Source organism: Macaca thibetana, chromosome 16, assembly GCF_024542745.1.
Source record: "Macaca thibetana thibetana isolate TM-01 chromosome 16, ASM2454274v1, whole genome shotgun sequence".
Classification (NCBI taxonomy): Eukaryota; Metazoa; Chordata; class Mammalia; order Primates; family Cercopithecidae; genus Macaca; species Macaca thibetana.
The window spans coordinates 47,386,543-47,407,280 of NC_065593.1; the positions used below are offsets into that span (position 1 = coordinate 47,386,543).

The 20,738-nt window shown below is 52.8% G+C and overlaps 3 protein-coding genes across 3 annotated transcripts in view; 1 reads left to right on the top strand and 2 right to left on the bottom strand.

Annotated features, from left to right (window-relative positions):
* The window catches only part of SP2 (Sp2 transcription factor), a 276,227-nt gene that overhangs the window by 194,471 nt on the left and 61,018 nt on the right, over positions 1 to 20,738 (bottom strand). The window lies entirely within an intron of this gene.
* Positions 1 to 20,738, top strand: part of MRPL45 (mitochondrial ribosomal protein L45) — a 390,432-nt gene that overhangs the window by 92,507 nt on the left and 277,187 nt on the right. The gene's annotated exons all lie outside the window — the stretch shown is intronic.
* Positions 246 to 15,164, bottom strand: TBX21 (T-box transcription factor 21). The gene is made up of 6 exons (XM_050762680.1): positions 14,438 to 15,164; positions 3,640 to 3,794; positions 3,212 to 3,333; positions 2,006 to 2,164; positions 1,816 to 1,877; positions 246 to 1,612 (listed from the first exon to the last, which is right to left on the bottom strand). The coding sequence occupies exons 1-6, from the start codon at positions 14,926 to 14,928 to the stop codon at positions 994 to 996; spliced, it is 1,608 nt and encodes a 535-aa protein (XP_050618637.1). The 5' UTR covers positions 14,929 to 15,164; the 3' UTR covers positions 246 to 993.

Consider the following 20,738-nt stretch of genomic DNA (forward strand, 5'->3'; position numbering starts at 1 on the left):
CACAGGGCAAGGGATGCTTCTCTGTCTGTCCCAAGATGCCTTAAGAGGTAGCATCAACCATCCCCCTGAGTGCTGAAGGTAGGACATGTGGCCTTGCTGTAACTCAGCTGGAGTCATTTCAGGGTTTTAGCAGGTTCCCCATAAATGAAAGCCAACAGAACACCTTGGGTACACCAGCTTGGGTACAACCCCCAATTGAGTCCCCATCCATGTCCCCCCATGCTGGTACTGAGGCAGGCACATTCAACAGTTTTATGTTTATTTTCAGAAAGTGATGAAGACAAAAGAAATATATCCAGACACCACTCTCTGTACAATAAATAGCCTCCCCCATTCAAAAAAAGAAAAAGAAAAAGAAAAAACACACACCCACACACAACCACCACAAACAATATCTTGCTTCTTGAGATATGCGCCATTTCCCCCTTTCCAGTCCCTTTCTCTGATCCCCGCTGTGTTTGAGCAGGGGAAGCCCAGGCCAGCCGCCCAAAGTCAGGTGAGTCCTTTCCCTGACCCTGGCTCGCTGATGGTGATAAAATAAGTGTATTTGTTCTTTTTGGATCAGGGATTAACATACACGCCAACAAAAAGGTTGATAGTTACTGTACAAAGGAAGAAAGTGGAGTCTCCTGCTCCCATGTCCCACACCTGACCCCTCCCACCCCTCTAGATGCAAAAAACTCCTTCATGTCCAAGACGTTCTCGTCGTCTTTTCTCCACCTGGAAACCAAGAGCAAGACACAGCACCAGGTAAACAACTGTAGTTAGGGCAGAGGACGGGGCAAGGGGACACCCCTCTCAGGTTTCATTGTGGACCAGGAAGCATCTGGTGAACCCCAAAATCCTTCTTGAGCCCCACTTCCCCAACCAACTACTAAACAGAGAAGGGCCAGAGGGAGCGGGGGCCTTCTCAGTCCTTCATCTGTTTCCCAAATTAGTCGGCGTCCTCCAGCCTAATAACACTGTTTCTGTTCCTTTCATCGTGTCATCTTCTCAGTTGGGAAAATAGTTATAAAACTGGCCTTCAGCTTCCTTATCAAAGGGAGAAGGGGCCCCAGCAGGGGAGGAGCTGTCACCACTGGAAGGATAGGGGGACACGCGCCTCCTCTTAGAGTCTCCTTCGCCCAGTCCTGAATCACTGGATTCCGGCCGGATGGGGGCGATCTCAGTCCACACCAAGGGGGGACCCTGGTCCTCTGGTCCCCGTCCCTCTGAGCCTCCAGGGCTGGGTTCCATGGGCAGAGTCCGCATGGGGCGGAACCAGCTGGCCGGGCCCATCTTGGGAGGGTACTGGGGGGCTACAGGCCAGCCAGCTCCGGGTGCCAGGACCTCCTGGCCTCGGTAGTAGGACATGGTGGGCCCAGGGGCAGAGGGCAGGAATGCAGGCTTCATGCTGACTGCTCGAAACTCAGCCTCATAGCTGTGGTCCCGGGGGGCCCCCAGCCAGTAAGGCTGGGGAACCACATCCTTCGCCTGGCCAGGAAGGTCAGGGTAGAAGCGGCTGGGAACAGGATACTGGTTGGGTAGGAGAGGAGAGTAGTGATCTCCCCCAAGGAATTGACAGTTGGGTCCAGGTGGGGAGGGGATGCTGTTGTCAACAGATGCGTACATGCTAGAAGAAAATAGAAGGCAAGAAAACGGGTCACAAGCAGAACCAGTCACCTGTGAGCTTACCTGTTTCACACATTCCTTCCCTGCCCCTCCTTCCCTGGCCTGCCCACCTCTAGCACCTGCCCCCACTCTCCTGTTCTCAGGGGCAGGGAGAGGATGTGTCTCAGGAGGGACCAAAGCTGAGTTGAACCCAGTAGCACTTACGACTCAAAGTTCTCCCGGAATCCTTTGGCAAAGGGGTTATTATCAATTTTCAGCTGAGTAATCTAGAGAGAAGGGAAATGGAGTCACCTGAGTCCTGAGTCTGGGGTTCGGGAACTTTCCAAATCCCTCCCAAGGAAGACAGTGGGCCCCACTCTGCCCTCCTTCCCACCGGGGCTCAGGCAGCCCTCACCTCGGCATTCTGGTAGGCAGTCACGGCAATGAACTGGGTTTCTTGGAAAGTAAAGATATGCGTGTTGGAAGCATTGCAGGCTGCCTCTGGTTCTCCGTCATTCACCTCAACGATATGCAGCCGGGGCTGGTACTTATGGAGGGACTGGAGCACAATCATCTGTAGACAGAGTGAGACGGTTGTAGGGGTGGGAAGGAGGGACTTCGAGGATCCCATCACCCCCACCAAGAGCTGGCCCCACATGAGGCTAGCAAACACCCTGAGGTCATCCTGTCCATTCCCCTGCCCTACCACCATGTAACTTCCCCCAAGCTTTCTGTCCATTCCCCTGCCCTACCACCATGTAACTTCCCCCGAGCTTTCCAACTCCAGTGTCCGGACTCTTTGGGGCACCAATTCTAGTCTCTTGCCCCCTCTTCAACCTCCAGATGTCAATTGAGACCAAGGTGTCAGCACAAACAGGGCTTTTAGGGCAAGGGCACTTTTTTTTCTTTTTTCTTTTTCTTTTTTTTTTTTTTTTGACATGGAGCCTCTTTGTCACCTAGGCTGGAGTGCAGTGGCATGATCTCAGCTCAATACAACCTCTGCCTCCCAGGTTCAAGCAATTCTCCTGCCTCAGCTTCCTGAGTAGCTGGGATTATAGGCGCCCACCACCACACTTGGCTAAATTTTGTATTTTTAGTAGAGACGGGGTTTTATCATCTTGGCCAGGCTGGTCTTGAACTCCTGACCTCGTGATCCACCCACCTCAGCCTCCCAAAGTGCTGGGATTATGGGCGTGAGCCACCGCACCCAGCCAGCAAGGGCACTTTTAACAGGATTGTTCAACCTAGAGAAACTCGGCATCTATTCCCTGGGACCACAGGGCCAAACTCTGTGCCTTTCATGGTGCCGGAGCAAAATGGCAACCCATGATTTGGTGAAGAAACCCTGAGGCTGGGTTGGCCTGTGTGGTCCGAATATGACCCCTGTCCAAGATTTAGCTTCATCCCATCTCATCTTCCTCCCAAGGTGGGTGAGAAACAGCCAGAGTTTAGGAAGGAAGAAAAATGACCCTTCCTTTAGGACAGAAGAAAACGAACCTTCCTTCCATTAGGAAGGAAGAAAAAATGAACCAAACTGGCCCCACAGGACCCTTGTGGCCTTGGAGGTCTCAGATCCAGGTGGGGAGCAGCACGAGGCTACCTTTTGAAGAGCAAGTCCTACCTGGGTCACATTGTTGGACGCCCCCTTGTTGTTTGTGAGCTTTAGTTTCCCAAATGAAACTTCCTGGCGCATCCAGTGTGCTCCTGTGTTGGGGGAATCTGGGTGGACGTACAGGCGGTTTCCTGTGGACAGTTCACCTCTTTGACATGCAGCCCCCAGAACAGAACCCTGGTGATGTGGGGCTTTGCCTGTCCCGAGAGGGACGTAAGGAAGGACGCAGCGGGAGGACCAGGCAGGGAAGGGTAGAGGACTCAACAGAGGACAGGCTAGAGCAAAGCAGGAAGCCAGAAAGAGGTGGGATGCAGTGGCTTGGGATGGAGTGGGAGGGGGATTAAAGGTCTAGGAATTAGGGGTAGGGGCTTGAGGGGCCCACCAGGGGGCGCCCAGTCCCAGTGAAACAGAGCCCTCCACTCCCAGGGGTCGCGCACCTGGCATGCTGCCCTCGGCCTTTCCACACTGCACCCACTTGCCGCTCTGGTACCGCCAGTGGTGCTGGTCCACCAAGACCACGTCCACAAACATCCTGTAGTGGCTAGTGGGCTCCAGCCCAGCCACCGTAAATGACAGGAATGGGAACATCCGCCTGGAGAGAAGAGAGAAACCCCCCAGCACCCATCAGCTCCAGCTCGACAGCCAGTCCCCCCTGCAACAGTGCCCAGGCATCAGTGGTGTGCTGTAGCCGGCTTCCTCCCACTTACAAGAACCAGCTGGAAGGTGTTTAGGGAGTTTGCCAGCCAGTGGTTAAACACAGCCATAATTAAAAATTAAATTATATAAACTTGCAATGCAAGACATTATATTAACAGTCAAAGTAGGCCAGGTGCAGTGGCTCATGCCTGTAATCCCAGCACTTTGGGACGCCGAGGTGGGCGGATCACCTGAGGTCAAGAGTTCAAGACCAGCCTGGCCAACATGGCAAAAGCCTGTCTCTACTAAAAAGTACCCAAAAAAAAAAAAAAAAAAAAAAAATTAGCTGGGTGTGGCGGCAGGTGCCTGTAATCCTAGCTACTCAGGAGGCTGAGGCAGGAGAATGGCTTGAACCCAGGAGGCAGAGGTTACAGTGAGCTGAGATCGCGCCACTGCAATCCAGCTGGACGACAAGAGCAAGACTCCATCTCAAAAAAAAAAAAAAAAAAAAAAAAAATCAAAGTAATAAAAACTCAAAAATCATCCCTGCCCAGTTATTTTACGACGTTTTACTATTGTCTGCGCTGTCAAGGTTACTTCCATCTATCACAGCTGCATGGAGGAGGTACTAAATCACCGTGCACTGTGCGTCTCTTCCCAGCTCTGCGTTCAATGACTCACATGAGTCGCTTGAAATCATCCATAGCAGGAGTATTTACACCACAGGGATCAGCAAATACTACAAATTAGAGCTTTTTAAAATGTTCTTTGGACAGTCAGTTGCTCGACATCTACCTGCACACCCTTGTCTCTAACCTTAGCTGCTTCCTAGGAGGGGGCACCAGCCAGCTCTCCACAGGCAGTTCCTGGAAGGTCCTCATGCCTCAGTTCCCCACCCACCCTCTCTGCTGTGGCTCTCACAGTGCTAACACACTCCCAGCCCCATGACACCCACTCACAGGCCGTCCCTCTCCCATGCTGCTGGGTCTGCCACCTGTGGTATGGCCTACCCTCAGCCTTCAGAGAAGTTGCACACATCCTAGTTGAATAGGGAGCTTCCCATCCACCTGAAAGAAGGCTCTATTGAACACAGGGCTCAAGCTCAAAGTCCTTGTTTCCAGGAAAAGTAGAGGAAGTTAGGGGGTGGGATGCTGTATGATTCTGCAATCGTGCCAGAGTAACAGATTCAGAAAAGAAGCACTCTTCTACCGTCACCATCTCCACCACTAACACCTTCACTACCCCCATCACCACCACCGCTACAACCAGCACCATCACCACCAGCAGCACTGTAACCACCCATCACCACTATCACAGCCACCATCACTATAACCACCCCTCCACCATCACAACTACCATCATGATAACCACGGTCTCCACCAGCACCAGCACACGCACCGCCACTACAGCCACCACCTTCACCATCACAGCCACCAGCACCAGCACGGGCACCACCACTACAGCCACCACCTTCACCGTCACAGCCACCAGCACCAGCATGGGCACCACCACTACAGCCACCACCTTCACCGTCACAGCCACCAGCAGCAGCACGGGCACCACCACTACAGCCACCACCTTCACCGTCACAGCCACCAGCAGCAGCACCATAACTACAGCCACCACTACAGCCACCACCTTCACCGTCACAGCCACCAGCAGCAGCACGGGCACCACCACTACAGCCACCACCTTCACCGTCACAGCCACCAGCAGCAGCACCATAACTACAGCCACCACCTTCACCATCACAGCCACCAGCACCAGCACAGGCACCACCTTCACCATCACAGCCACCAGCAGCAGCACGGGCACCACCACTACAGCCACCATCTCCACCATCACAGCCACCAGCAGCAGCACCGTAACTGTAACCACCTCCACCAGTACCAGTTCCATCACCAGCTCCAGTGACTTAGTCTTTCTCTTCGAACACAAGCAGGAAGAGCAGTTTTCAGAATGGCAGAAACTAATCCTCATCAGAATTACTTTTCATTTCCACATACTTCCCCCTCCTCTCATGAGAAGCCCTGAAGGATGGGGAAAAAGGGGCCTATCAGTGAGTCAGGAAACCTGGAGGAGGGGGGTTCCAGGGGCCTAGGAACTCTTTTTGAGGGATTTCTAATCCCCAGAGGTCCCCAGGACAACTTCCCTAGCAACCTTGGGAAGGTGTCCTAGAAGCGTGCTGTCACACGGCTGTCTTCCCCTGGCTTTCCTGAGTTGAGAAAAAAAGATTACTACCCTATGGCCCTGGAGAAGTTAATTCTCAAACCAAATCTCAGTTTCTTTTTGAAATGGAGTTTCACCATGTCACCCAGCCTGCAGTGCAGTGGTGCGATCTCAGCTCACTCCAACCTCCACCTTCCAGGTTCAAGTGATTCTCCTGCCTCAGCCTCCCAAGAGCTGGGACTACAGGCATGTGACACCACGCCTGGCTAATTTTTGTGTTTTTGTAGAGATGGAGTTTCACATTGGCCAGGCTGGTCTCAAACTCCTGACCTCAAGTGATCCACCCGCCTCAGCTTTCCAAAGTGCTGGGATTATAGACGTGGGCCACTGCTCCTGGCCCAAATCTCAGTTTCTTCACATGTAAATGAGGAGTCTAACTCCTGTCCATCTTTTCTCGGAAAGCTGTTAAAAAATTTGATGCATAGCCGGGCGCGGTGGCGGGCGCCTGTAGTCCCAGCTACTCGGGAGGCTGAGGCAGGAGAATGGCGTGAACCCGGGAGGCGGAGCTTGCAGTGAGCTGAGATCCGGCCACTGCACTCCAGCCTGGGCGACAGAGCGAGACTCCGTCTCAAAAAAAAAAAAAAAAAAAAAAAAAAAAAAAAAAAAATTGATGCAGTGAGCCAAGATCGTGCCACTGCACTCCAGCCTGGGTGACAGCAAGACTCTGTCTCAAAAAATAAAAGTTTGAAAGATGGCCCGGCACTGTGGCTCACACGTGTAATCCCAGCACTTTGGGAGGCTGAGGAGGGCGGATGGCCTGAGCTCAGGAGTTCGAGACCAGCCTGGCCAACATACTGAAACCCCGTCTCTACTAAAAATACAAAAAAATTAGCCGGGCGTGGTGGCGTGCACCTGCAGTCCCAGCTACTTTGGAGGCTGAGGCAAGGAGAATCGCTTGAACCTGGGAGGGGAAGGTTGCAGTGAGCCGAGATGGCACCACTGCACTCCAGCCTGGGCAACATTGTGAGACTCCGTCTCAAAAACAAAAACAAACAAACAAACAAAAAAACAAAAAATGTTATTTCAAATTTTATATTTGAAGAAACTGACGCGCCAAGAGGTTTGGTGACAGTCCTTGGTGGAAGAGCAGAGGTGAGGTCTTCTGACTGCAGAGTGCATGCTGTGGTCTGTGGTCCCCATTTCTTCATATTAATTTTTTTCTTTTTAAAAAAATTTTTTTTTTTAGACAGAGTCTTGCTCTGTCCCCCCCGCTGGAGTGCAGTGGTGTGATCTCGGCTCACTGCAACCTCTGCCTTGCAGGTTCAAGCGATTTTCCTTTATTACAGGCGCCAACACTGTGCTTGGCTAATTTTTTTTTTTTTTTTTGAGACGGAGTCTTGCTCTGTCGCCCAGGCTGGAGTGCAGTGGCGCAATCTCGGCTCACTGCAAGCTCTACCTCCCGGATTCACGCCATTCTCCTGCCTCAGCCTCCTGAGTAGCTGGGACTACAGGCACCCGCCACCGCGCCCAGCTAATTTTTTGTATTTTTAGTAGAGACAGGGTTTCACCGTGGTCTCGATCTCCTGACCTTGTGATCCACCCGCCTCGGCCTCCCAAAGTGCTGGGATTACAGGCGTGAGCCACCGCGCCCAGCCTTTTTTTTTTTTTTTTTTTTGTGACAGAGTCTTGCTCTGTTGCCCAGGCTGGAGTGCAGTAGCGCGATCTTGGCTCACTGCAAGCTCCGTCTCCAAGGTTCACGCCATTCTCCTGCCTCAGCCTCCCGAGTAGCTGGGACTACAGGCGCCTGCCACCACGCTAAGTTTTGTACTTTTAGTAGAGACGGGGTTTCACCATGTTGACCAAGCTGGTCTCGAACTCTGGATCTCAGGTGATCCACCCGTCTCGACCTCCCAAAGTGCTGGGATTACAGGGGTGAGCCACTACGCCCAGCCCATACTGATTTTTTTTTAAGAGATGGAGTCTTGCTATGCTGCCCAGACTCTCCTCAAATGCCTGGGCACAGGTAATCATCCTGCCTTGGCCTCCTGAGTCACCCGAGTGGGGTTATAGGTGCTCAGCTCATCCTGTTTTTATCACTAGTAGAGGGAAATGGAGGAGACACAGGAAGAGGCTGGGGAAAAGGGAGAGGAGAAAGGAGATCTTGGTTTCTCCCTAAAAGTCTAGAATCACCACCAGCTGGAATCCTAAAATAGCCCCTGATTTACATGACACTTTGCTGGGAAGGAACCGAGAGTGGTGATGGGTCTGGTGCCAAGTTCAGCCTTCCTAAAAAACCACTTACCATCCCACCCTGATAAGACAAGGTCCAAGACCCCAAATTCCCCTGCTGGCCCTAAGAACTAAGTAGCCTTGGGATGGTTCACAGGGTCGTCATACCTCTCCCAGATTCAGAGCTCCTGGCACAGGTTCTGCTTCACTGTAACTAAGTGCAAATTTAAAAAGCAAGGAGATAGATAGTTCTTCTCAGTCATATTGGTGAATGTTTAAAAATTGATAATATTGGCTGGGATTGGTGGCTTATGCCTGTAATCCCAGCACTTTGGGAGGTCGAGGCGGGTGGATCACCTGAGGTCAGGAGACCGGCCTGGGCAACATGGTGAAACCTCATCTCTATTAAAAATACAAAAATTAGCCAGGCGTGGTGGTGCACGCCTGTAATCCCAGCTACTCGGGAGGCTGAGGCGGGAGAATCGCTTGAATCCGGGAAGCGGTGGTTGCAGTGAGCAGGGATCGTGCCACTGCACTTCAGCCTGAGCGACAGAATTAGACTCTGTGTCAAAAAAAAAAAAAAAGTGATAATATCTACTGCTGATGAGGCTGTGGGAAAGTGGGTCCTCTCACAGACTATTGGTGGGGGTGTCAATTGGTAGCACCTTTTCTGAGGGTATTCTGGCAATGTGTTGTACCTACTAAAGTGCAAAATGTGCTCGGGCATCAAGGGACCTCCTCGTCTACCAACCTAGATCCACTTAATAGACTCAGATGGCCACTGGCAAACAGCCAGACAAAAAGCAAAGCTGCAGCCTAGGCAACATAGTGAGACCTCATCTCTACAAAAAATAGAAACAATTAGCTGGACATGGTGGTATGCGCCTATAGTCCCAGCTTCTCAGAAGGCTGGGTTGGGAGGATTGCTTGAGCCCAGGAGGTCGAGGCTGCAGTGAGCCATAATCGCACCACTGCACTCCAGCGTGGGTGACAGAGCAAGACCTTGTCTCATTAAAAAATAAATTAATTGGCCGGGCGCGGTGGCTCAAGCCTGTAATCCCAGCGCTTTGGAAGGCCAAGATGGGCCGATCATGAGGTCAGGAGATCGAGACCATCCTGGCTAACACAGTGAAACCCAGTCTCTACTAAAAAAATACAAAAAAACTAGCCAGGCGAGGTGGCGGGCGCCTGTAGTCCCAGCTACTTGGGAGGCTGAGGCAGGAGAATGGCGTGAACCCAGGAGGCGGAGCTTGCAGTGAGCTGAGATTGTGCCACTGCACTCCAGCCTGGGTGACAGATCGAGACTCCGTCTCAACAACAACAACAAAAAATAATAAAAAATTAGGCCGGGCGCGGTGGCTCAAGCCTGTAATCCCAGCACTTTGGGAGGCCGAGACGGGTGGATCACGAGGTCAGGAGATCGAGACCATCCTGGCTAACACAGTGAAACCCCATCTCTACTAAAAAATACAAAAAACTAGCCGGGCGTGGTGGCGGGCGCCTGTAGTCCCAGCTACTTGTGAGGCTGAGGCAGGAGAATGGCGTGAACCCGGGAGGCGGAGCTTGCAGTGAGCTGAGATCCGGCCACTGCACTCCAGCCTGAGCGACAGAGCAAGACTCCGTCTCAAAAAAAAAAAAAAAAAAAATTAATTAATTAATTAATTAAAGTTGTTTTCACTTGCCCCAAGAGAAATGAAACCAGTTAAGCATGCTTAAGCCTAAAACAATTTCTTTTTAGCTGGGCACAATGGCTCACACCTGTAATCCCAGCACTTTGGGGGGCTGAGGCGGGAGGATTGCTTGAGATCACGGATTCGAAACCAGCCTGGGCAACATAGTAAGATTGTCTCCATAAAAAATAAATTAAAAAAAAAAATTTAAGATCTGAAAAGTTAGGCCGGGTGCGATGGCTCACACCTGTAATCCCAGCACTTTAAGAGGCTATGGCGGGGGATCACTTGAAGTCAGGAGTTTGGGACCAGCCTGGCCAACATGGCGAAACCCCGTCTCTACTAAAAATACAAAAATTAGCTGGTCATGGTGGCTCGTGCCTGTAATCCCAGCTACTTGGGAGCCTGAGGCAGGAGAATCGCTTGAACCTGGGAGGCACAGGTTGCAGTGAGCTGAGATCGTGCCACTGCACTCCAGCCTGGGGGACAGAGTGAGAATCCATCTCAAAAAAAAAAAAAAAATACAAAAAGTTATCGACTAAAGTTATCTATGTGGGAGGTCCAGGTCCACTTCCTGGCCCATGAAAAATATCACAAATAAAAAAAATTAGGCCGGGCGCGGTGGCTCAAGTCTGTAATCCCAGCACTTTGGGAGGCCGAGACGGGCGGATCACGAGCTCAGGAGATCGAGACCATCCTGGCTAACACGGTGAAACCCCGTCTCTACTAAAAAATACAAAAAACTAGCCGGGCGAGGTGGCGGGCGCCTGTAGTCCCAGCTACTCGGGAGGCTGAGGCAGGAGAATGGCGTGAACCCGGGAGGCGGAGCTTGCGGTGAGCTGAGATCTGGCCACTGCACTCCAGCCTGGGCGGCAGAGCGAGACTCCGTCTCAAAAAAAAAAAAAAAAAAAAAAAAAAAAAAAAAAAAAAATTAAAAGTTCTTGGAGTTGGGAATGTGGAGACAAGAAAAAAATTGTAATGACTGTGAGGGTAGCAAGGATAGTGTAGGACTGAAATTGTTGTTTTACCAACCTCTATCTTCACATGCACAGATCCAAATGCAAATTGAGCTTAACACAACACAGCTACCCAAAGTTATCTTAATTATTATAATCAACCCATCACACCCAGAAAAGTGGGGATTGCCAGCAATTAATACACACCCACACACCCACAGAGACACAGGCCTCTCTCTTCCTCTACTGAGAATGTCTACCATCAACTCTTATATACTCGCCAACACATTCGCTACAGACACACACTGCCACACAGAAACCCTCGCACAAGCCTGTATGGGGCATTATCAGGCTGCCCCAAATCTCCAGACACAAACGTAGACACCAAAGTCTCCCATTGGGCCAATCCATTGCTTTGTTCTCAATTCCCCTCTCTCTGTCCCATCTGAGCTGCCTTGATCAATCTCCGGCCCCAGGAATCACCACCTGTGCCCCGCCCCATTTCTGCCCATTGGGAAGAGTGTGCCACTGGTGCTGATCAATACCGAGGGATAGATCCAGGGTGGGTGGGAGAGGAAGAATCCGGGACGGCGTGAGTCAGCTCAAGGCAAAAAGCCGCGGGGCTGTAGGTGGGCCTGGGGTGGGAGAACTTTTCAAAAAGGAAGAAAGTCATGGGTGATGTTGTATGACTGGTGGGTCACTGGAACCCACGGAGGGATAGGCCAGCCCACAAAAGCAGGAGGATGGAAAGGAAGCTGTGCTATGAGCCCAAAAGCCTGTTTTGAGAGGAAATGGCCACTGACTTCCCAGATCTCAGGAGCCCAAGCTGAGAAGGTACAGAGGTAATCTGGGGCTTGTGGGACTGAATTGGGTTAGTGTGTCCTCTGTCCCCTCCATGGCAGCGTGGGGCCTCTGAAGCCTGATCCAAGAAAAAACACCAAAAGAAACAGTGAGGAGCCACTGCCTCCTTCAACAGGGACTCTACGTTGCCCAAAGTGGCCCCTCAGAATGGAGCAAAAAGTGTGAGGATTGTAAAATACACACACACATTTGTGAAGCAATCAGAGAAGCTTGGTGATATTTAGGAAATTCTTTTCAGGTTTGCTAATGGTATTGCATTCATTTAAAAAAGTCATTTTTAGAGGTGCAGAGATAAAATAATATCTAGAGTGTACTTAGTAATTACTATATTACTAATATAGTTGCAGACAGAAAAAGCAGTGAGGATGCAGAAACAAGATTGGACCCATACTGACAGCTGTGGAAGCTGGGTGATGGAAGTCTTACATTTTTCTGTCCATGTTTGTATGTAGTGGAACTTCTCATGACAAAAAAATGTAAGTGTGTGTATCTAAAAGGGGGACAAAAAAACTTGTCAAGTGAGAATTACTCAGCAGGAACACCAAGGAAAGGAGGCCATGGGAGTAGAGATGGCGATACACACTTCGAGAATCATCCCCTCAAGTGCCTCCCTGAAGTGCTCTACAGCCTCCCTGAAGCTGGCTCTACAGGCAGAGAGGCAGCCCCCTAACACTGGCCAACTCCCTAATGTGCTGGCTGATGCTCCATCCATCCCAACCCTCAAGACTGGCAGGGGGAGGCAGAGGCCTGGCAGAGGCTGTGGGGAGACCCCAGCAAGGGCCCAGGGTGGGAAGGCCTCCTGACCACACAACGGAGTGGAAGGTTAAGAGACCCCACTTCTGGTCTGCTGTGTGATGGAGTGCAAGCCACTAGCTGTCCCTGCAACTCAGTGACCTCAACTGTAAAATGGGGAGACTGCTTGGCCTACCTAACGCACAGTGAAATAATGGAAGTGAAAGCACTCTGAATGCATTGGGGCCTTCGGAGAGCGTGGGTGGCTGTTTTTACTGGTGGCCGTAGGGGGCCAGAGAAAGAAACCCAGGCAAATACCATCTGGGCTCTAGTGCCAGCTCTGCCTGCAATGAGTGTGTTGTGTGACCTTGGAAGAGTCTCTTGCTGTCTCTGGGCCTGTTTCCCTGTCTGTGCAGTGAGAGGGACAGGATCTTCTGGGTCCCTTCCAATTCAGACACATTGGGACCAAAAGCTTGGGCTGTGTCTGGGTACACCCAAAGGGTGACTAGGGTTGGGGGGAGCAGAGAGGAATTATCAGAAGGCTTAGGAAATGAAGGCTGAGCTATCAAAGAACATGCCAGCTTTCCTGGGTTCATCCCAGGGAAAGTGGAACAGCTCAGTAACTTGAAGCCAGTTGTGGCTGGCAACAGGTTCCTCAGTCCCAGGCTACCCCACAAAAATCATCTGGAGGGAAGAAGGTTCCAGCAATGCCCAGATCGAATACCAACCCCTGGGGCCCAACATGGCCTTCTCCCTCTCCCCTCCACCCCAAGCCCCACATTTGGTATCCGCACCTCCTGGACCTCAGACCCAGTGTCCCAGGTCCACCAATGACAACAGCCCCTCCACACTGGTCCTCACCGGTCCCCTGCTCACATGGGCCCCACTGGGAAGGGTGGGTGCACACAGCCCATACCAGACACAGCCCACTCCGGGGGTTGCTTACTAAACAAATACCACACAAGTTGCAGGTTTCTGTTTCTTTCCTTGTGCAGGAGGCTCTATCCGGAAGCAGCACCCTCAGCCCCAAACTCTCCCCATCACGCACAGGGCTCAGGGACCCCGAGCCACGGAGCCATAGGACTCCCCTTCCCCACTTCCCCAGGCTGAACCAGTGAATATCTGGACAGGAGTGTGGGGAAGGTTTTCACTGGACCAGCCTCAAAGGGTGCAGTGTGGGGTTGGCCACCAGGCTGGACCCCTGGGTGAGCTTCATCTGCCCAGGCCCGTGGGCATTTGTGCCTGGAAGGGATCTGTGCCCCCTACAAGCTTTACCGCCACTCCCCCCCATCCCCATACACACACACACACACACACACACACACACACACACACACACCCCAGACATATGATCTCAAAGTAAGACCGGAAAGGAAACTTGGCGACTGCTTCTCCATGTCACCAAATCCCAGTCTCACCCCCTACACACACACACACACACACACACACACACACAAACACACACTACCACCACCACCACACCACCACCACCACTACTAAAGCTGACCTGAGCACACGAGCAGCAAAGGAGCCGGGGAGGTGGACGCAGTGAGCCCGGGAGATAAGGGGTTCCCTTCCCCTCCAGTTGCCCACACAGGAGGCCCAGGCGTCCCGTCCGCGCAGAACACAGGCTTTCACTGCCCGCTGCGGCTCCTCTCCAGTAGAGAGTGGGGCAGGGGCACACACCAATTCTGGGTGAAGCCACAGTCACCCTTTCCCTAAATCAAGGTGACTTCTCACTGCTCCGTACTCACCCGTCTCCCTTGTGAGTCCTCTGGCTGTTGGTGCAACAGCCTGGGCACAGACGCCCCTCGGGAGCTTTCCCTGTCCTTTCTACAACCCCACTCCCCTGTCTCCTTACGCTGAAGTCAAAGCCGTGAGGGACACGGAGTCAGAAGCACTGTCGAGCCAGAAAAACAGAGTAGACGTTCTTGTTCCGGGCGGGGGCACAGAGGCCCCGCGGGCCGGCGCGCCGCACTCACCGTCCCTGCTTGGTGATGATCATCTCTGTCTGGTGCTGATTAAACTTGGACCACAACAGGTGGTTGTTGAGCGCGACTCTCAGTTTCCCCGACACCTCCAGCCCCGCGGGTAGCGCGTAGTCCTCACGCGGCCCCGGGTAAAGCCCGGCGCGCGGGTCCGGGGCGGCGTAGCCCTCGCCCGGCTGGTAGCCCTCGGCGCCCGCGGGCGGCGGGAAGGACTCGCCCGCGCCGGGGAAGCCGGCCGCCTGGGGCCGCGGCGGGTAGGTGTAGGCGCCAAGGAAGCGGCTCGGCGGGGCGGGCACCAAGGCGCCCCCCGGGTAGGGCGACCCCAGGCTGCCGCCCCCGCGACGCTCGGCCGCGTCCTGAGCACCCGGCTCCGGGTAGAAGTAGCGGTGCTGCGGGTCGGCGCTAGGCTCCCGGCCCTCGTCGCTCGCCGGCATCGGCTCGGTGCCCGTCAGCATGTCTCCACAGCCCAGCTCCACGATGCCCATCCGGGGCGGGCTGGCACCTTCCCGCAGCCGTCGAGGACCCGCCCCTCCGCGCGCGGAAGCAGGCGAGAGGGTCGCGTGGGCTGGGATGGGCAGGGGGCAGGGGGCAGGGGGCGGGGGCCCCGAGGGCCGGGTGGGGGACCCCACCGGAGCCCGGGCTCTGACGCCTGGCTTCTGCGCCCGCGTGCGGCAGGCGCGCGGCAGCTCTCAGGCTTCCTCTCCAGCGGGCCGCTGTCACTAGAGTCGCGGCGCTTTGCTGTGGCTTTATGAAGCTCTCCGGCTCCCCCCACTCAGCCACCTCGGCCCTGCTCCGCCTCGCCCCACCCCGCCCTCTCGTGGCTAATACTAGGCAAATTCTACGCTCTTAGCGAGGACTGCAGAGCCCCCCACGGTGGAGACAAGCGAGAGCCCGTGCGCACTCACCCTGTAGTTCGAAGACCTTGCTTTCCGGGAGCGTCAGCTCGGCTGCCTGACACACCAGCCCGTGGCTCTCTTCTGGACCCTCGGGGAAATTCAGCCCAGCTTTGAAGGCTCAGTTCAAAAGCCCTCTCCTACAGGAAGCCTTCCGAGATGGCCCAAGTGGGACTCTCTGGGCCTTCTCTTAGCACTCAGAGGCTCGGGGCACTGGCACACTAGAAGCAACTTTGACCATGAACATTCAACTGATCTTTATTGATACCTACCGTGTGCCCAGACTCTGTGCTAAGTGACCTTTCGGGTTGCCCTCTTTCTCCTCACCAGAGGTCCACACGTGCTGAGTTGGCTGCATCTTGTAGCTCTAGCCCTGGGGGCATACCTGGAACCTGATGGACACCAGGAAGAGTTCCTTAAAGCGCACTGCATCAGCAGCAGCCAGGGGTTTGCAGGGCCCTGAGCTGAGCCTGGCCGGGCCCACAAAAGCTCCCCCACCCCGCATGGCAGTCATGGGCACTGGAAGTAGCATTGGGCTGCCAGTGCTGAGAGTCCCAGGTCTGGCTCTGCCTAGCAGGTATATGTGACCCAGGCAAGTCATTTTCCTTGCCTGAAAGTCAACCTCACGTGCCTCATCCATAGATTGGGGGAAATAAACAGATCTACTTTTCAGGGGGGCTGCGAGCCTTACATGAGAGGGTGTACGTGTGCAGCACTTTCCAATCTATTATTATACCTGGATGGAAAAGCTGCTTTGAACAGATTCAGAGCCGGCTGACAGGAAGGAAACCCACCACATGCTCTAAAGGGCTGCCTCGGAGATAGGACGACGGAGACTTTTCTTTCTCCATCTTCCTTTTATGTTAACTAATGTATTAGACTCCTTTTATGATGAAAACTATCCGTTCCCCCCCCCAATTGAAAATAGCATCTTTGGGAGTTTTCCTGTGTATAAAGATGAAACATACTTATATAGGAAATTTAAGTAGCACAGAAAAGTAAAAACAAGACTGTATAAATCACCCCAAATTCCACCCCCTTAAGGCAAACAGGATTAACATTTCAGTGAACACCCTCCGAGACGGCACTCCTTATACACTCTCTGTCTCTGTCCTTTGCACACATGCACAAATATATAATTTATATAAACACTACACATGCTGCTTTGTAATGTGTACTTTTATTCACTCCACAAGGTGTCATAGAATATTTTGCATATCGATATATAAAGATTTACATTTTTAAGAGTACTTTGAAAAATACCTTAATATTTTTGTCATGTTAAAGTTTAACTTCTCCTCTTCCTACCCTCACCCCAGCCCTCCCCAGTTCTCCCCTGGGAACTGGCCCCAGCTCTACACGTCTGTCCCAGCCTGACAGGGCTTCACCCTTAGGGGCCCATGGGGACTCTCTGCTCCCAAATAGAGCTGAACCAAGAGGCAGGTTGGCAGGCAAAGGCAAAGCTGGGGACTCCAGGAGGTGGGCATGACCCAGGGAGGGTTGGGAGAGAGAGAATCAGCACATCTTTTGAGGTTGGAGACCGGATACATGACAGTACCAGAAACACAGGACTGGCCTCCTCCCCAACACCTTACCCGCCATTTCTCCATACCTTAAGGAAGACGGAAGTTTCTACCTGATGTTCAAAGTGGGACAGCATTGCTTGGAAGACAGGGTGACCTTGTGATCCTTCACTACTTTTAGGGAAACATGAGAGCTTTCAGTAAGACCCTCCTGAATGATTAATTCCCCAGGAGATGTGAAACTGTTGAATGCTGACACCTCTTTGCGGGACATTTTTGCTCAGTGCTTGGCTGTTGAAGATCAAATGGAGTCTTGCTCCTTCCTCTCTCTCCCCCTCCTCTTTTCCACACTAATCCTCAGGTCAAGTGATCTATCCCTTTGCCTCTGAACAGGATGACATGAGCTCCCACCCAGCTTTCTGGGGCAGGTGGAATTATGAATCTCAAAATCAGGTGGTCCTGGGGCCATGCCTCTGGAGGAAGAGGAAGGCTGGGGTGGTCTCTTTAGAACCTGACAGGTTGTTATAGGGTCTTACAGCCTGGTTCCTCAATCCCAGATTTCTCACCCCCTCTTTCCAATTTCTTCCACCCAAAAAAGAAAGTGCTTGTGAAAAGCGGGGGCTGAGTGGCCCTGGTGTCACTGCTGCCAGTCCCGCCCCTCTGCCAGCTTGGGTGAGAATAAGGGCCCTGGCAGTGACACCTTCTCCCCCAGCTGCCACCTCACTCTTCTCCAAGGCCCTGGGGCTGGAAAGATGAGAAAAGAAGAGCGAGGAGATGAGGCCCCCTGGGATCCCCTCACTTACCCATGACTGCCCCTCCAAGCCCGTTGCTATCCCATCAATACAGAGAGCATTTATGAGGCTGGCCCTGGTGAGACAGGAGTGAAGAAACACAAGGTAACTGTTCAGGAATGAGAGAGACATGACCTCCAACCAGCATCACATTTTATGAGACAGGGTGGATGGTAAATATTCGAAATGGAATAAGACACCAAACGCACACACTGCATTTGTGGCAGAGCTGAAGCTAGAACCCAGGTTTCTTGACTCTCAGGCCAGTGCTCTTCCCACAAGAGTGAGGGAGAATCATACTAACACTAGAAAAGGTTTAGAAAACATAAAGGTTTTAGAAAACAGAAAAGGTTTAGAAAACAGGCTGAGCGTGGTGGCTCACACCTGTAATCCCAGCACTCAGCACTTTGGGAGGCTGAAGTCGATGAATCACTTGAAGTCAGGAGTTCGAGACCAGCCTGGCCAACATGGTGAAACCCCATTTCTACTAAAAACACAAAAATAAACTGGGCATGGTGGGTCCTGTAATCCCAGCTACTCGGGAGGCTGAGGCAGGAAAATCGCTTGAAACCAGGAGGCAGAGGTTGCAGTGAGCTGAGATCGTGCCACGGTGCTCCAGCCTAGAGACAGAGCAAGACTCCATCTCAAAACAAAAACAAAAACAAAAATTAGCCAAGTGCGGTGGCTGGCCCCTGTAATCCCATCTACTCAGGAGGCTGAGGCAGGAGAATCACTTGACCCCAGGAGGAGGAGGTTGCAGTGAGCCGAGATTGTGCCACTGCACTCCATGCTGAGTGACGGAGGGAGACTCGGTCTCAAAAAACAAAAAGAAAAAAAGAAAAAGAAAGAAAGAAAGAAAAGGTTTAGAAAACAGAAAAGAAAATCATCCCTAATCCCACAGCCTAGACGCTGGTTCTCTCCATGCTGTTGTCCTCTGCAAACATTCAGGGCTTCCTTTCAAACTGTTTCCCATGAAGACTCAAAATGAGAGAAGCTCCCCGGAGGTCACACAGCACTTGCTTCACCTGCGGGCTGCAGACTGTGCCAGGAAGCTGTGACAATGTGGATTTCTGGGACTTGCTTCTAGATATTCTGAGGCCCAGGCCTGTGGCAGGTCTCTAGAATCTGTATGTTTAAGGACTCCAGGTGATGCGTCGGACTTCAGGGAGTCCATGCACCCCACTCCCAGGCTCCCTCCCATTTTGCTGTCCCACCTCCAATTCCCATCCTGTGAGTCAGTGTGCCCTGAGCTTGCTGGGTATGCACACTGAGGGCGGTGGTGGAGGTTTTATGCCTGAGAAGGGTGGCTGCAGGCATTGAGATTTCCTTATTAATGCTCTAGGACCAGATGATTCCTCACCCCAGAGTCTACCAGCCACCTGGGTTCTCTCCTGAAAATGTATGGAGTGCCGAGCTCCCTAGGCATCTGGAAGCCTCTTGGATGGGCTTAGTGGGGCAGCTGGGGAGGAACGGCTATTACTGGAAACTGTTTTTTTGTTTTGTTTTGTTTTTTGAGACAGGGTCTTGCTCTGTCTCCCAGGCTGGAGTGCAGTGGTGCGATCTGGGCTCACTGCAACCTCTGCCTCCTGGGTTCAAGCAATTCTCCTGCCTTGGCCTCCTGTGGTAGGCGGGACTACAGGCACATGCCACCATGCCTGGCTAATTTTTTGTATTTTTAGTGGAGATGGGGTTTCACCATGTTGGCCAGGCTGGTCTAGATCTCCTGACCTCGTGATCCGCCCGCCTCAGCCTACCAAAGTGTTGGGATTACAAGTGTGAGCCACCGAGCCCAGCCTACTAGAAACTGTTAGTGGAGCATGGCATGGCACCAGGACCCAGGATTTCCGCCCTCCACCCTGCTGGGCAGAGCCTTAGAGGCTGTGAAAGGGTAGACAGTAAAAGAGAGGGGGCAGCAAGTTGGGGAGGCGGCATGAAAAGAAAGAGAGAGCAAAGTGAGAGGCTTAGGGTACATTTCTGAAAGAATGATTTAGAGCCAGAGAGGGACAGGGACCACAAAGTCAGAGACCCAGATCGTGACTCAGTGGGAAAGTCTCAGGCTGGGCTTGCGAGAGGGGCATGAAAGAAAGGAGACAGAGAAAGATGGGCCAATGGGAGGAAAATCTGCAGAGGCAGAGAGGCCTGGGGGTGCTGGAGCTGGGGCAAAGAGAAACGGAGTGGGGAGACTTAGTTGGGTGGCTGTGTTGGAACCTGAATCCCAACACTTACTGGCTGTGTGACCTATTAAAGTATCTTAACCTCTCTGGTTTCCTTGTCAGTAAATGGAGCTATCAGACCTCTGCCAGGACTAACTGGATCTGTCGTGTGAAGATTGAGGGGTGCTGTCCTAAGGCTGAAACAAAACAGAGGCACAGATTGTGCTAACCCCTCTTTCCTCTACTCCCAGCCACCTACAACTGCCCTTTCCTCCCTCTGGCTTAGTGGCTCATCCACAAAGTGTCCTTCAGGTCCATTCTCAGCCTCCACTCAGGGCCTGGGGCCAAAAGAGAGCCCCTGTGTTCATAAGACTCCCATCTTAGAAAGGGACAGGCTTCCCCTCCTGATACCCATATACCATTCCCTGGGTACCTGAGGGCTGGATAAGCCAGGCCCTTGGAGATCTGGGATCACAAAGATAAATTAGTCCCTGCCCCCAAAGAGCTCCTAGCAAGGTGACCCCAGGGGCCAGAAATCTCAAGCCCCTCAGCCCTCTTGCCCCTGGGGTGTAGACTCACAACACACCACGTGCACACACGCCATCATCCACGCATGTGCACATGCACCCCACGCAGAGCTATGCTAGGGAAATCTCTGCGATCCAGTCCCCGCAGCCCCACCACCTGCTCTTGCCCCACATCCAGCATCCCAGAGCTCCTTCAGCATCTGACTCTGCCCACCCCGTGCGCCCTGAATCCCCTCCCCCTCTGGGCCCAGACTGCCAGTCCTTCAGAGGGCATGGCCGGAACCATCGGATTAACAGCCAGAGAGGGGGAAAGGGGAGGGACAAGCACCTGTAGAATCCCCCCTCCCTGTGACAGCTGCGGGAGTTCCGAGTCCCGAGCACCCAGCACCAGGCGGTCAGTGAGAACAC